We start from the raw sequence: 16,975 nt of genomic DNA, 5'->3' as shown, positions 1-16,975 counted from the left end.
CAGACGTACTTAATACACTTCAGTTGCACCAAGACTTTACTTTTTGGAGATTGGAGTCACAAGCCCAGCTATTCATAGCACAGGTGCCGTCAGCAAAAAAAGCTCCCATGTATCCAAAAGTAACAAAGCCTTTCACAGCAGGAATGATTTCATTACAGGAAAATTGAGATGGACTGCAGAGTTTATGAATGTGACAGTTTCTTCTTAAGAGGGATAGTTACTTTGAAATTCAGTCCAAGCCTTTCCATCAGAGTTCACTTAAACTCTCTGGAAATGTAACTTTGAAGGCACCCCGGGATGAATTTAAAAGAAAGTCCATTCTTGATTTCTTGAAATCTTACCAATGGCAAGTTCAAAGTTTGCCTATGACCACAGCCTTAGTTCTATGCCTAGAGTTGGTCACCTGTTTTGCAGCTAAAACAGCTTTGACTTTGTAGCACTGGCTCACAATTGCTATAGAGTGTTTCATCTCAAAGGGGTCTTAATAGGATTGAAGTCAGGGCTCTGTGTCAGCCAGTCAAGTTCTTCCCCACACTCTAAAAAGCTTTGCCTGTAAGTATCTTGGTTTGCGTCTTTGTATTGCTGAGGTCCCCCTCTTGGTACACCTACTGTTTAGACATTGTATCTTCAAGTAGCTGTCATCGATTACGAATGGGTGTAATGTTTTAAATAATTTTTTATTAAAGCATTTGATTGAACATTTCTGTCGATACTGTGAATTTGTTCTTTAGATCAGCGATTCCCAATCAGTGTGCCATGAAAGATTATCAGGTATGCTGCAGGAAATTATCCAATGTACATTTTTGGATATTTATTTATTTTCTATAAAAAATATTTTGGTAATTGATCGTATAGTAACAGGCAGAACAATCAGATCCTTAAGGTACGTAATGGCCCCTTTTGTGAACTGGTTTGCTAAGTGGTGGGCTGTGAATTCTTTTCTGATGTGAAATGAGTGTTGCCTCAATAAAGGTTGGAAACAGTGCCTTAGATTAGTCAGAATTAGTTGTTTTCATTTCTTTTAAATACATCTGTATATTTAGAAAAAAAATCCCTTAGTCTTCTGAAAAGTAGTTACTAAAATGTTAAAACAAAAAATAGGATTAATGACATGATTATGTTAGCTCTTAAATTCTTTCTCCAACTACGGCATATTGTTTTTCCTCACAGCACTTCAAAGCACTCCATTTACTGCAGGAGAAAATATCCACCAATTTCATGTTATGTCCTCCTGGCATCTTCTGATTTTCTCATGAATTTCAATGTGCAGGTGAATAAAAATATTTTTCGGGCATAGTTTCTCCACTAAAGGGGACTTTCTTTTAATTTGAAGAAAGAGATGATACATTTCAGGTTTTTGTTGTGATCTTAGACCAATGAGGTTCATATTGTATTCCAATTAACCATTTGAAATCTAAAGACGTTAGACAAAAGAGTGACATAAGTGAATGTGAATTTAAAATGCAAGAGTAAAAAAAACATAGAATTCTTTTTTTTTTTTACAAAGACAATGCTTCTTGAGCTGACAAAAAAAAGTGATGGTGATTTTCGACAAATAGTAACAGCAGAGTTCAGATAAAAATAAAGTGCCAGCAGTATTCAAGCAGTTATGCTGACTCGCATTACTGTTGCGCACACCACCAGAATTTCAGCGGAAAGAGAATGATGTCGCATATAAATCAATATTCTCCCCCACAGACTGAATCTGCAAAAGCATTTGATATTTGCCTACTGGAGCGTGGCAAGAGCTCCTGCCTGATATGGTTCAATGCAATTTTCAAAATATGAGTAAAAACATCAGCAAATATTTGAAGCAAGGAGTAAAAAAAAAACCTGATACTTCCTTATGGAGTACAAACAGTAGTATTTATTTATACGTAGTGTCCTCTGATTGGTTCATTGGGTGCCTGTATATTAGGTCTCTGTGTGGCGGAAGCCACACAAAACAACTTTACAGATTTCCACAAACGATAGTATTTATTCACCAATGGCGGCAGAGGTACGTACTCCTCTACGTGTTAGGTCTAGTCCTCTGATTGTTTTTTCTGCCCCGATCTACGCAAAACATAATGTTCTCTGATTGGTTCATCGAGTCTTCATATTTTGCCTGTATATTACGGAAGCCACACAAAACAACTTTACAGATTTGGTAATTTGGTCCTCACAAAAAGCACACCTTATTAAAAGACGCACCTTCGTTTCTTGAGAAATTTAAACGCTTTTAAGAGCGTCTTATGTTGCGAAAAATACGGTAAATGCATTTTCATGTCCACAGGCATTGGGCGAAAAACTTGTATCTCCACAACCATCACTTTTCAGGAATTTAAACAAGACCAATAGAAAAGATTAGTAAAACAAAGAAACGCAGTGAATGACTTTACCAAATCTGAACATAGGATCCTCCAGCCCGACACTATTTAACTAGTTAGCTAAATACCTACAAAATGTACTCTACCACAAGGCAATTTCACTGCTCCAGCAGTATCCACAATAAAAGAACACAATGCTTATGACTTAATGAAATGCAAGATTAACAATACTGGCAAGTTTATTTTTACTTATCGAAAATGACGTGTCGTTTCATAAACATATTGAACTGAGACGCTCCATATCGAATCAAATCCTAGTCCTACTGAATTGAATCAAATCATTGTAAATGAACTGTCCTTGAATCGTACTGCACCACATTTATCCATCCAGATTCGTACGGAATCATCTTTTATTGGAGTGCTGCACAGCCCTACTAGGTACGGTAAAAAATAGCCTAGTCTGAGTGGTCCTATTTTCGTGTCTAGCCACAAATCCAGTTTTATATATTTTCTGTCAAAGATTAATAATGCTGTAAGAATAGGTAGCCTCGCTTGCAGCTCCCTTTTACAATATATTCCCAGGAGGAAGATGCTGAGTTGACAAGTTCCTGCAACACCAAGAACAATCAGGTTTGTAATCTCTGACCCTGCGGTGGAAGCGACTTTTTCAGTTTCTAAATGGGAGCGCTAAGAGCTGCTATGTTAGTTCTTGTGGTAAAATTGCTTGGACAGCTCAGGCAAAAACATAAACTGGACACTTATCATATTTGACTGGTGACAAGCATTGCATGAAGGGGAGGCAAAGAAAATGATAGTTTAACTAAAATCTAACTTGAAGACTTCAGTGAAAGAAGTTACGTGAACAGCTGTCAAATATACTGTATTGCTTCTATGCTTCATTACAGCACATTTTGGTTGTTGTGAGACTGTGTGAGGCAAGTTATTGAAATCCTCTTGGCATTTCATACACATTTTTGTGCCAAATGGACTATGGACTATTGCAGGAAAAAATCAAGTGAGGACAAAAGAATAATCTATACATTGATCAATATGCTACTCTCAATTCGGGTTTGCTTTATATTTCTTCATCGAATATTTGTCTTACACTTAACTGACATGTAGATGTGCTGTATTTGATAGCAGGCATTCTTGTTCACGCTCGTGTTGACACTTGCGCCGAAGATCTTTACAAATAAGAATTGTTTCAGGCACATTTCTGTGATGTAACTTGAAGAACCACTTCAGGAAATACATTCGTCGTCATCTTCATTATCATTATTGTCTTTTAAGTCAAAGAATGGAGCTGCTCCAACCAGTACTCCAAGATTGGAGCCTGTGTTTTATGAACAAAAAAACTAAGCTGTACATATACCACAATTTTGGGACTATAAGTCGCTCCGGAGTATAAGTCGCACCGAGTATAAGTCTGAGTATAAGTAGGAGTATAAAACCGACGGCGCGCGTAAGCGGCATTCTTTACATAAAGGACGATCAATTGATTTAATGAATTGTAGTGACACAGATGGTTTTATAAACATGTTATTTATGTAATAGTTATTAGAATAACTCTGAATGTTACGTCAGGCCCAATCTCAGCTCTTCGTTTGTGTTTATGTCACGTTAGCATACCTATCGTTTAGCCTGTTGTTGCTGGTTCATGTCTGTTCTTGGTGTTCGATTTTGACAAATAAATATGCCCCAAAAGTGCGATTTATACTCCAGGACGACTTAGAAATGTTTTTTTTCACTTTATTGTGCATTTTATGGCTGGTGCGACTTATACTCCGGAGTGACATATAGTCCAAATATTACGGTAAATAACATAATATAAAGAGCTAATTACCCCAACAGCAGAAACTGACATTAAGTGAAGTGGACTGAGAACAGCAGTGAAATTTTAAACAGTGCAGCAAATCATTTTTGTCAGTGTGATGGTTCTTTGAATTTTTTATGCCGTGAAAAAATGTGACTGAGGTTTGCTTGGTTGTCATCCAGTGCCTGGGGACGATGGGCTGAATGCATTCTACACAACTGCAGAATCACATGGTGTTTGACATCTCTGCTATGGCAAACTGCCCAGTAAGGAGAAGGGAGGAATGTGAGGGAGGGAGGGAGGGTTTAGGGAGGGAGGGAGGGAGTGTATTAGTGTTGCCACTGAGGTTGAGCAGAGTGAGAGAGAGCGAGAGGGAGAAAGTGTGCATATCCGTTGATAGAACATAAATTAAATCCTCTGCAAAAGTTAATTTACTCCACAGTCCTGGCCTAAACCCCATAGCGTTGGATGCAAAATTGGAGCAATATGAAGACAGAGGATTTACACAATGTTACAAAGAAGGACGGGGAGTGGAAAAAGTAGCAGTTATACAGAGCAACTTTAGTTCTTTGGAATGCATCCAACATATCCTAAGAGTCTTCTTTGTGCGCATGTGTGTGCGTGTGTGTGTGTGTTTTTGTGTGGCTTGCTGGAAGGAAGGCTTTCAGCATATAAATATCACATTACCACACAAGGAAACGCAGGCATCAAATTGAGCTCCCACCCAGCCTAACAAGCAACGGAACTCCACTTCAGAGGTCAGAGGCAGAGCTTGTACAAATGGAATTCAACAGAAAACATTACCTCTGTTGCTGATAACTGGCACAAATGTGCATGAGCATACAGTGGAATGAAATATACATTGTATATAAAGATTTAAAGAAACAGGCTGCAGAAGTTTCACGTTAAAACAAAATTTCAATATATTTTCCTAATGAAACAACCAGGAGTGTCACTATCAGATATTTTTGGAATCAATTAAACTGTTGACTAGTCCATCAAATAATTAAGTAATTAGCAATCAGATGGCTTTGCACCCTCCTCGAAGAATGTTCCCCACCAAATGTGACGTCTTTGTGTTTGCTAAAGTTGAAGTTAAGTAAAACTGAAATCACTTAATAGTCAGCAAAATTGTGATAAAATTAGTTTCAGCAAAAACCTGTGGGAAAGGGAAAAAAAGATGTAGCCATTGAGCATTGCTTATCTCGAGCAGCAATCAACACATCGTGTAACCATTTTCCACAATAGTTACATTGCTTATACTTGCACTTAGTCTCTGCTTAGTGATATGTTTATACCAGGCGTGTTTCGAGCTATGCTAAGCGAGGTTTACTTTTCTAGCATTTTAACACAAATTAGTTTCCATTTCCAACTTTACACATCTTAACATGATACATATCTAGTATACAAACACAATGTACAGTACATTAGTGATGCTTGGGTAACTACGTTCCAACTAGCAATGGTAGACTATAAACGTGTTGCCTATAGTGGCTGAGCAAAATGTTGGCTCGCTGCCTTTGACAAAGGGGAATAGGGTTCAAATCCCAGTTACGAACTAAAACCTCCTAGCGGGTTTCCCGGATCCAAATTCCCAGCTCCTACCAGTAACAAACCCAGGTTACAAAAATGAGTGGGTTACATCAGGAAGGCCATCCTTTGTAAAAACGATGCTAGATAAATAATCACTCAGCCGACACCTGATGAGACATGCCCCTAACCGGGAATAGCTCACTGACTGCAGACTGAACTTTGCTTATGGACTGTGATAAGCTCATGACTACCGTATTTTCCGCACCATAAGGCACACTTAAAAGCCTTTCATTTTCTCAAGACACGAAGGTGCGACTTTTGATAAGGTGTGCCTTTTGTGTGGACCGAATTGCAAAATATGTAAAGTCATTTTGTGTGGCTTCCGTAATAGACAGACGTAATATGAAGACCCGATGAACCAATCAGAGGACATTACCTTTTACATAGATCGAGGCAAAAAAAACAACAACAATCAGAGGACTGTACATAACACGTTGAGAACGTACCTCCGCCACCATTGATAAATACTATCGTTTGAGCAAAGAAAACAGCATTAGGACCCTCTAAAATGGCATAGACAAAGAGACATAATTACGAGGCACAATTAGAGCTTTCTGGAAAGCCAGGATCATTGCAGAAGAGCAACGATGAGAAGGAACTTGCCCAACTGTTTAATTTGGATGCAGAAGATGAGGACTTGGAAGGATTTGCATACGAGTATCGATTAACAATAATGTGAGTACAGTAGAGTAAATGGTTAAACAGTAGAATAAAGTACATCCGAACTCTTTTTTTTGCTTATCGTAAGTCATGGCATGCATGCACCCTATAATGTGGTGCGCCCTATGTGTGGATTAAATACAAAATAGACCCTGTAATTGAGTCCGCGCCTTTTAACCCGAAGTGCCTTATGGTGTGGAAAATACGGTAGTTTTGATTCAGGAGAATGGAAATTTACTGTGTGAGATCTTTAAATGCATGTGTAAATATGTACCACGGTCGCAGCAAAATCTCGGGGCAAAAGTTTCGTCAGTCTCTATTTGTGGCCAATATTTTGGATTTTGTGTTACTCAAGTACTAGTATCAAATTAGAAGTTCTTTATATCTATTTTTGCAATTCATAGTAACACTGGTTGTTGATTAACCACTGACACAGACACTAGATAAGAGACACTCTTTTGAAATGGCATTTTTGTCTTAGGTGCTAGTAAATGCAAAGTCAACCAGAAACATGACGAAGGATACAAAACTATAAGGGGGAAGGAAATGTTCCTTATAATGGGTTCTATGTGACCCTAGTCTGAACACGGTATTCTGATTAATAATGCATGTTTAAAATATGAATTAAGATGAAAAAAAAGTAGGAAAAAGACAGAGATATGTTTGTTTGTTGTCCAAATAACAATAATCTGATCATCTGATACTAAATGAGCAGGAAAAAAGATTTTGCACTATAATTATGCAATGTTTTAATCCAATTAATAGCACGAAAATAACAACTGTGAAAACTGTGTTATTAATCGTATTATTCTAGCTTTTAAAGACAAAAGCAAGAAAAGGTATACTGTCGGACTGCCATTATCAACTACCTTTCGAACAGATTGTTCCATTGATTATTACATAAAAATAAATTAAAAACTGGTGTTAAAATGAGCTATTTGTTTGATCCTTGACATGGCAATAAAATAGAAATGTGACGCATCTGTCCTCGCCAGTTGGCAAACAGCAAGCAGTAAAGCTATGTATCAAATAAGTGCATATCAGATATGAAAAAGCTGCAACTCCAAAGCTCCCCAGACACCCGAGGTTAATAAAATATTGTTATCCATAAAGTATTTGGCACCATTGTCTGTATTGTTACTGAACAATAAAACGCCTGACTGAAGAAGACATTTCCATCAAAATGTTATCATTTGAGAGCTATTTGATAATGATACATTGTACATTGCAATCGCACATATAAAGACCACGTTGGCCTGCTGCCCTGTTAAAACATTCAATTTGATCAATGCAGATTTAATAGTCACTGGATTTGCGCTTGGCATGCTAGTCCAGGAGATTAGACCTCTTTGACTTGTATTCACTGAGACATGTAGCTCGCCATCTGTTGATACAGTGTTTGGAACTGGGTAAGAAATCAGATCCTTATTAGGGCCGTGCATTGATCCAATAAATTTTTTTCTCTGCAGGAGTCAGCAGAAAGTGGTATTTAGGCGCTGTATGGGGTGTGCTGTGCCTTTAGTAGTCTGCGAATCATTTTGACGACCAAGAGTAAACTTAAACCTGCGTACACTGTTAAAACATTATGACATTTCTGAACAATTCTGAATACATTATTGCTGATTTGTGTTTTTTTTGTTTATACACCACCTCAGATTGGCCAAGATGCACACCCAAATCATTTATCTTAGTAAAATCATCCTCATTTTCACTTTGTAAAATACTTTATATCTGTTACCCTCTCTGATTAGGCTCTACTGTTGGCAAGTTGGGTGTACATATCCATTTAGTGCTGAGAGAGCACAGGGAGGTAGGGTGGAGATGGAGGGACTGAGCACACATCATAATGGCTAGCCAATTACCAGTTGTAAGGGGGTGAGGGGAGCTGGGCGGGCAGAGGGATTACTGGGACTGGGAGAAGGGATCAATACACTAGTCAGTTTCTAATGAGGGAAAGAATTGGGCCGAGTGAGATCCAAGTTTGCCTGAGGTGTTTTTTTTTTTTTCTTTTCCTGTCATAATGCATGCCCTTTCTTTGTCCAACTTTGGCCGTATTGTAGGGCAAATGCAGTTATTTGGGTATTTAGTGTTGTTTCATGCTAAACTCATCTCCCCATATTCAAATTTTTCCCAATGTCTTATATACTGTGCCATTAATAAAGCCTAAAGATTAATGGCTGTCAGTCCTCCACGGCCCCTATTTAACCACCTACAGCTGCCAGAAATGGCCTGTAAATCCTACACTTCACCCGTTTCCTCCAGCCGAGAAGCATGGATATGTGCTACTATGCATTACGCTCACACGTCAACTTACATGAATGTGAGCAGACTTAAGCCAGCTAACAGTGTCTGGCACCAACTCTTCAAAATGGCAAATGGAGAAACAGATCTACTGTTCAGAACCATCATTACACTTTTGGTACTTTTGTCCCTCAGTTTTTTTCCCCCCCTGACATCTGCCTTTCTTTTTTCAGTGGTGCCTTGTGTGGGGAGGGGGTGTTATTTATGGCTCTTGTGTGCAAGTGGACACACACACGCGTGCGCACACACACACATGTGCACACACACACACTCGCTCACAGACACACACCCTTTCACAGGATGAAAGGGCAGTCACACAGCCTGCAAACATGATTTTACAGCCCAGGGTGGAATGAGTGGTAGAGGAGAGAATGAGGCCAGAGTACAAAAGGGGAAAGCCCTGAAATAAACAGATACCAGTAGTCAGAATGCAAACCATGTAGGAACACAGAAGCTTCCCCCCCCCACCCCCTCTACACTTCTGAAAAACCAACCTCGGTAAAGATATGCGAGCATACGTGAGATGCATGCAATGACTGTTATTCTCCCAACAGTCAGGGTAGGACATGATGTGCAATATAATGAATGTTATACATTTCCTCTCCCTTGAGTGTTTGATGTGAAGTCACAAATAAAATAATACCTTATCAAAGTGCAAAATAGTGTCCAATTAACCTATAATGTCGCCTGTTGTGCAGGGAGCCGCTGCATTACAGTTGCTTATTGCAGTGACAAATGAGCTATTGACCTTGTAGGCATGTGATGACCTAACGGCGGAATGGGATCCTAGTTTCAGTTGTTTGCAATACACTTCATCTCAGAATGGATTTTATTTAAGTGCCCATTGAGGAAATCATAGCGAAAGCATGGAGAGCACCACAACATGTGTGTCTCGTCAGTTGGTAAATGTATTACTACTCTCAGGAGGACTCAAATGACAGACGAGATGAGACTTTTTTTTCTAGTCATTACGCAACTCCCTTTTGGCAATGAATTGCAGATACACCACCATTTTGTTAACTGGTAGGATAAAGGATTACATTTCAGATTCACTTTTAATTTTATGGCTGCGACTGCCTCTGGTGGAAAGTATCACATACCATTATGGAAGAATGGGTGAAGAGGTGCAGCCTGACCTCTGCTGGTAGCATAAGCCTTACATCTCTTACATAACCAATGTGAGAATCACTCCTGCTATAATTATTCCAATGTTATTTTACAAATTTAAAAAGATAAATTCCCCCAAGAATGAAGAATGTGAAGTTTTCAGAAATTACAATTTGGTGCAATCAAATAGTTCTTCAAATAAATATCATTTTAGATATTTTTAATATGTCTATTTTTTCTATCTGGGCTGATTTACCTTAATGGACTTGTCACAAATTCACCTTATTTATTAATTTGCTTGTGGTTCATACTAGTGGATCTTTTTCCACTTGTATGTACCATTGTTCCTGTAATATGAACTATTACTGAAAACAAAACGACTTTAAAGTAATACAGTACATTTCACTAACCTGCTCTCTAAACTGTTCCTGAGAAAGGCAATCGGTGACATTGACACAGCCCAGCAGGCAGCCAGTGGGATAGTCAGAAGGAAACCTGGGCTCTATGCAGCCAAAAAAAAGAAAAGAAATACAGCACCATTACGACAGAACATTCAACAATGTTTTACAATAACATATTCACCATGATGGTATAGTGGGTATAAACTGACATCAAACAAAGATCATCTAGCCAACAAGGTACCTTGGATATATGAAATAACATCCCAACTTGACACCATGCAACAAAATCAAATGTATTCCCATAAGTGCCTTCTTCAGGTGTATTTTAGGCTTTGCACATCTTATAGGTTACAGTCCATCGAGAAGCCTGTATTTTCAGTTTTGTCCAGACCTGTTCCTTTTAGTTATCATTAAATTTGATATATTTCTACTATTATTCTTTCATCATTATTTCTTTCTTTCATTTTGTAACAGAGCGAGAATATCACTTTTGTCCATGTGTGTGCTTCATTGTCTTCAATGCTCACTGCCCTGAAAATTAGAGTTATTCCACTGTAACTTATGAATGGGGAAAAAAAATAAACTTTTACGGTGAATTTAAATGTTATTAAAGCAATCTGACTACATTCAAGAGAACTTGAATATTTTACATCATAAACAGTGGGAGTGTATATGGAGGCATAACCAATAAAATCTCCAGGTTCTAGCTTAATGCCAGGTAACAGTTCTTTTTTTTAACCCTACACAAACAGTAGTTTACATTGAAATATTTCATAACACAGTAAGATGTTTGTTTGTTCTATGAATTTTTGCAGGTATTTCTCTACATTTAAATTAGAAACACGCTTGCCAAGTCTATGGACCCACTCTATAAGTAGTGAGGGCAGGAAAAACAACGCCAAACTACTTTCACAACCAGAAGTGTCAAATCCAGATGCAGAAAGTAAATATCCTGCCAGTGTGGCTTGAGCCACAGGTGTTCCGGTTGAACCGACAAGTAAACCCACTCTCATGAGCTAGCCCGTTTACCGGTACCTTTTTTGTAGATAGTGCAGTACATGGCCTCCACCTCAGCAATCTCCTGAGGAGTGGGCTTCTTGGCGGCTGCAGCAATCCAAAGACGGCCTCGGTGGGAAGTGTACCAAGTTCGACCCTCGACTCTATACAACACATAAAATGTTGTATGTGAGCACCTTAAGCAATTTGATGACTTGAGAATGATCACTACTAAATTCTAAAACTCTATACCTCTTGATGCCTTTGACGAGCAGTGATGCCCACGGTTGGTGCATGCTCAGACACCAGCCACCGTCACTCATTTCCTGCAGCTCTTTGTCTTGAAGACGCAACCTGGCCCCTTTATTATCTTCTGCCAAACTCTGTCCTTTCTCCGTGTTTCTTTTGTTTCCCCTGCTGCCAACATCTACCCACTGAAATATAAACAGGACAAATGAACGCTAGGTGAACAATTTGTATAAAAGAAACTGCAAACAAGTCCATGTGAAGAAATAACCAGTCAATAGTGGCATTTGTGCTCACGTTTCAAACTTTGACCAATTCTAGTACGATTGAAAATAAGCATACCAAGCTTTAATTTACGGTACGCTTAAGATGGCAGATGAATTGTATCTACACATTCAGTCTGGTCAATTTAAGGAGAAAGGAAGAAGATGAAAAACAAACAAGAGAGGAGTTTAATTTCAGTCAAGTCCTGTATCTACCAATTCCTCCATTAGGATGCCTGCCATCAAACCAAAATGTGAGTTTACATTCTTTCGTCATGGTCATGTCATTATCATGCTAAGTAGTTCTGAGAAATTGTTCAGCGGGAGAGGGACATGTAAAAAGATTTAAGATATTCTCTGAAACACGTTAGTATAATAGTGTAATGGAGCAGTCAAATGAAAATTGAAGAATATCCAGGACAAAGCACTTCCTTCCTATTACAGAGAAGTGTTAAAAAAAAAATGAAAATGTAGAGGAGACATATGGTACGTCTGTACGTAAAAGGTGACCTACTTCTGGTGCGTTCTGCCTTATGTTGGGGTTTACAAGATCTCTGAGGTTCTGATGTACTCCTTGTCTTTTATACGGTGGGGATTTTGCCGCAGCATCGGTGTTCATTGCCTGCAGGGTCTCATCTAATCTGCATTGTTGAAATATACAACCGTGGAGTGTTGTCACTGAAAGTTGAACGCGTGAAAATCACGAGTGAAATGGTGCCACCGCATCTTTCCTACCTGTTGTAGTATTCGTTCAGGTTGTTTCCCTCATCAAGGACTTGTCTACCAGCAAAGTCCAAGGTGATTTTCCGATCTTTGCGAGACGCATGCCGAAGTTCACGGAGCTCCTCTTCCTTTTTCTTTAGCTTGTCGCGCTCAGCATGTGACAACCACTGATTAGAGTCAGTGGCAAAGTAATCAGACTCATCATCAAGTACCTGAGTTCTCTTGACACTGCACATAAAAATACCAGCAATGTTAGATGAAGTTGATGTCGTTTTAATTAGATTGAGATTTACAAAATAAATGTTTTACAACCTAGTTCGGTCATATTCCAAAAGTTTGTCTTTATGCTGGACAGCCTTCTCTAAGCCAGCCTTCATCTTGGCTTCTTGCTGTGCCAGGTAATCTTTTTCACCGCAATCTGTTGCAAAAAAAATGTATCTATGAAGACCGTAAAATACACAATATGTAGCGCAACAGTATACCAGCAGCACCCAATCAATTTATCATCACGATGAGGCGGAGTGGGCAGAATTCATTTCAAACATTCATCAATTCAATGCATTCAATTTTGATGTGTTGAAGAGAAGCCGAACATGGTCCTCGTACGGTTTGGAGAAAAGTCCATACATAAGCCATCTTGCTTTAAAATGCATGGATTAAAGAAGAAAAAGGTTTTTGAACAAAGTTGCATCTTATATTGCAGTTCAGTTGTTATGGTAGCGTAGGCTTACATAAGAGTCTCACCTCCCATCAGCTTCTTTCTTAGTTTCTGGCTTTTGTTCGAGTCTCTTAGCAGAATCTCCTGTTCCTCTTTGGTGCAGACCTAAAATGGCCAAGAAACGTGTTCAACTGACTTTAGATTATATACGTAGTAGAGCCTAGATCCTACTGGGGGTAAGGATTGGTTGGGGGTTGATGAACAAAAATTGTTTTACCAGACTACCACAGAAGAGGCAAGGCCCGGAGCCCTCTTGCTCGCATACAATGCGACCACAGCTGATGCAGTTGTTAATGAGCCTGTGCTTCTGAGCAAGGCACTCGCAGCCGTGTCGGCCAGGTAGTACAACCGTCAGCTTGTCCTGGCCCTCTTTAGCATAAAGGTTTGTGAACTTGTTTTTCTTCTTAGTTGAAGAAGTACTGGTCCTTTCTTGAACCTGTGGGTGAAGAAAATAAAAACAAAACAACAATACGTATAGCTACAAATGTGTTGTATCCATATACTCAATATTCATTTGTACACTGACCCTCATCAGATCCATGGGGGTTTTGACTGCCTCTGGCTCAGGGTCCATTTGACTCACAGTCAACATCTCTTGTTTGTTCCGACCCTTGCGTTTAGACTTCTTCTGGGAATCTCTGGTCATATCTTGGGAGTCTAATTAAGAAAAATTGAAAATTAGGGCCAGACCTATTAAATTGGTGTATTATAAACCTTTTAACATCTGTAGTGATTCATTTCAGAGACAATTATTTCAAATTCTTTATTCCTTCATTATATATGTGTGTCAGCCAAATATAATTGGCATCCGCCTCAAAAATCTATACCGGTCAGCCTGTATCGTGAATTGGATACTTCAGAGATGCTTCACTCATCTTGGGCAAATAATGCATGCCCACCTGTTGCAGACATTGACTCTGTGAGGATGAAAAGACCAGACGTATCACCAGCTTGTCTTTGAGTCTTCCTCCACCTGCAGAGGAACTCTTCAATAAACTGTCCTTTCCTCCCATCTGTGCCCTGGAGAAGGTCGCCCACATACTCCTCAATCTCCTCCGATTTTTCGATGGATATAATGTATCTAAACAACAGGATGGCATAAATTCTGTCACAATCCTACTTTGACTGTGTGAAGGATGCTTGCATTCAGTGTTTGAAAATTATATTGATTGCTTTAGTGGTGGTTTGGGAAGATTATATTCTCTTCCATGGAACTGCACCCAGTCAGGTTTACGCATATAATTTTCAGTTAATAACAGGACATTTAATAATCAATAGTTCAAACATGTATTGTCCATATGAGAGAAAATAAATTTGTGTGTGCATGATCACCACTTTGAGAAGCCTACAATGGGTCCTGTTTTTTTTTACCTCCTTTTAAATATCCATTTAAATATACAATTAGAGCTGTAATAAAAACAATAAAATAATGACAGAAAATACAACGACTAAAACAACTTAATTTGCAAAATCCCAATTAAATCATTGAATGTAAACAAATAATGCACGAATAAATGCATGATCATACGACGTGAATAAATAACGACCAAATAAATAAAATCAACGGTGCCGTACTTATCATCTGGGGGTTACCAACTTGGCATATTTATTCTATTGTGAAACAGAACTGAGGATTCACAAAGTGAGTTCAATGTTATCAACAAGTGAAGAACACTGTGTCGTAACATTAGAATGAATTACGTTAGCTGGAAACCTAAGTCTGCTTGCTGACAAACTGAATGACAAGCATTCATAACATTAACGCTTAGAGAAAAAGCACCACTGAATACATATTTTGTCAATGACACTGAAATTATGATACAGATTTTACTTAATCATAACAATCTGCCGAGCTAGTTTGACACACGTAGGTCGGTTTTTGCATTAGACAAGCAGTAAATTCTCTTTTTTAAAGCTTACTTACTTGACAATATCTTCAGATGCCTCCAGACCAAACTGGTGATGTAACTGCTCCAAACACCACTGCAACAAATTGTTTGACATTTCACCACGCCAAGACTTATGATGATCCAGAGATTGCTTGTCAAACACAACTCAGCTGTGTTTCTACCCGGTGGAATTAAAGGACACACAATTTGTGCAGTGCAGCATGAAATCCCTTCCTGAAGAAAATTAGCACAACTAGATTATGGTTCCACACAGGAACAAAAACAGACTCACATTAGTCTCAAACTCTAGGGAAGGGGGGCAATGCAACGATCACAACAACTAACTTTGTTGCATCCAGTAGATGGTAGCACAGCAACACTATTTGTCTGTTTTCTAATCTACACCAGCAAAAATACGATTTAAACAAGGTTAGGCAATTTAAATCAGGGATGAGTAATTTAAATGTTGGACGGGGTCAACATTTTTGATCACTGCTACTCCGGGGCCACTTCCTTCACGTGCAAAATATGTGGTCTTTATATCTTTCATTGTTGCGAGTACATTATCAGTGCATGTATTAAAGATCCAAGATCGAGCAAAGGCTTTGAAGGATACTGTATTTTTCAGAGTGCAGACGTCTCTCTTGCTAAAACAATTTCCATTCAAGTATGACACAAAAGTGTCGGACACAAAATGCACCTCATTCTGTACACTCGTTCACAAAACTAAAATATTAATATTATTGAGGTACTATTGTGTGTCCTGTATATTATTCCAAGGCAAAAAATGTATAGGCCTACTCACGTTGTTGTGTGAGTGCAAAAAATACATTCCATCTAGTGGTGATTAGTGTTATTACAACCTAAAACGACAGGCAACCCATGAACATATGCGGTTTGACACCCACGAATTCATTTTGTTTTTTTCAAATTTGGGATTTTTCCTGTTCCTTTCGAGATATTTTTCCCCACCATTTCCCCCCCGTTTTTTTTTTTTTTTTTCATAAAAAGTGAATGATTGTTTAATGCCATCATGCCAATGCTGCATATTGCGGCCATCAAAAACACGTACATCTTCAGCCTCATCGGCATCGGCTTCCTCGCTCTGAGCCTCATGGGGGTGTACCTGTATGACAAGCTGGTCTATTTATAATGCCAACGTACCTGTGGCTAGAAAGCATGTCTCTGGAGAGTCTTTGTTGCTAAAAATCCCCGCTACAGTCAGTTTTTGTCATGATGCACATCAGTCCCTTTCACCAGTCAAAAGTGTCTTGCAATCTGGATTACCTACTTGGTGATGCAAATGAAGGGGTGACTCGATGCCAGGGCACAGATACGTCACAATCACAGATACGTCACAGGGCTCTGTTTTAACCATCCGCAGAAAATCAGGAAAAGGCCAAGAACATTATATTGCTACATCTCCCCAGTTGTGTACTACAAGGGGCATAGTTGGACATTTTTCAGTTGGATGGCCAGGGTGACGCCGAACTAAAGGGTGGCCATACAAAGCATGTACATGAGTGCACATCATTTCCATTCTTCAAATCCCTCTCTGTAACCAAGGGTGGAACTCTGTGGTAGCCAGGGGTGGCCGTAGCCGACCCCACATCTCGGGGGAAGATTGTGACCCTGACAACTTTCACTTGGATACAGTTTTCTTATACGCTTCATACTCTGCCACAAATCATTTATAGTAACTGTATTTTTAAAGAACAAAGTCACATTTAATCTGAATGAAAACTTTCAAAAAAATGTTGTATCTGTTCTTATGTCTCGGCTACTTTCCAACACCAAATTGTCAGATGCATCCATTTTGTCCATCAAGCCATTTCGCCATCCATCCATCCATCCATCCATCCATCCATCCATCCATCCATCCATCCATCCATCCATCCATCCATCCATCCATCCATCCATCCATCCATCCATCCATCCGTCCATCTGTGTGCATAA

At 39.0% G+C, this 16,975-nt stretch overlaps 1 protein-coding gene across 4 annotated transcripts in view; it reads right to left on the bottom strand.

Annotated features, from left to right (window-relative positions):
* Positions 1-15,278, bottom strand: part of trip4 (thyroid hormone receptor interactor 4) — a 55,071-nt gene extending 39,793 nt beyond the window's left edge. Inside the window, exons 1-12 of one of the 4 annotated variants that reach the window (XM_085908209.1) lie at positions 15,055-15,276; positions 14,030-14,211; positions 13,657-13,787; positions 13,348-13,566; positions 13,157-13,235; positions 12,725-12,830; positions 12,425-12,640; positions 12,204-12,330; positions 11,433-11,614; positions 11,220-11,344; positions 10,194-10,285; positions 7,125-7,759 (exon numbers count right to left, since the gene is read on the bottom strand). In XM_085908209.1, the coding sequence (XP_085764335.1) occupies positions 7,736-7,759; positions 10,194-10,285; positions 11,220-11,344; positions 11,433-11,614; positions 12,204-12,330; positions 12,425-12,640; positions 12,725-12,830; positions 13,157-13,235; positions 13,348-13,566; positions 13,657-13,787; positions 14,030-14,211; positions 15,055-15,134 (1,563 nt within the window). In that variant the 5' untranslated portion in view covers positions 15,135-15,276 and the 3' untranslated portion in view covers positions 7,125-7,735. The other 3 variants (XM_085908207.1, XM_085908206.1, XM_085908208.1) reach the window with 3 other exon arrangements.
* Between the last annotated feature and the right edge of the window lie 1,697 nt (positions 15,279-16,975).

The sequence above is a fragment of the Syngnathus leptorhynchus genome, chromosome 3 (genome assembly GCF_054491065.1).
Source record: "Syngnathus leptorhynchus isolate UIUO chromosome 3, UIUO_Slep, whole genome shotgun sequence".
Taxonomy (NCBI): Eukaryota; Metazoa; Chordata; class Actinopteri; order Syngnathiformes; family Syngnathidae; genus Syngnathus; species Syngnathus leptorhynchus.
The sequence above is the reverse complement of the archived record's forward strand: the minus strand, read 5'-3'. Positions and strand labels throughout refer to the sequence as shown.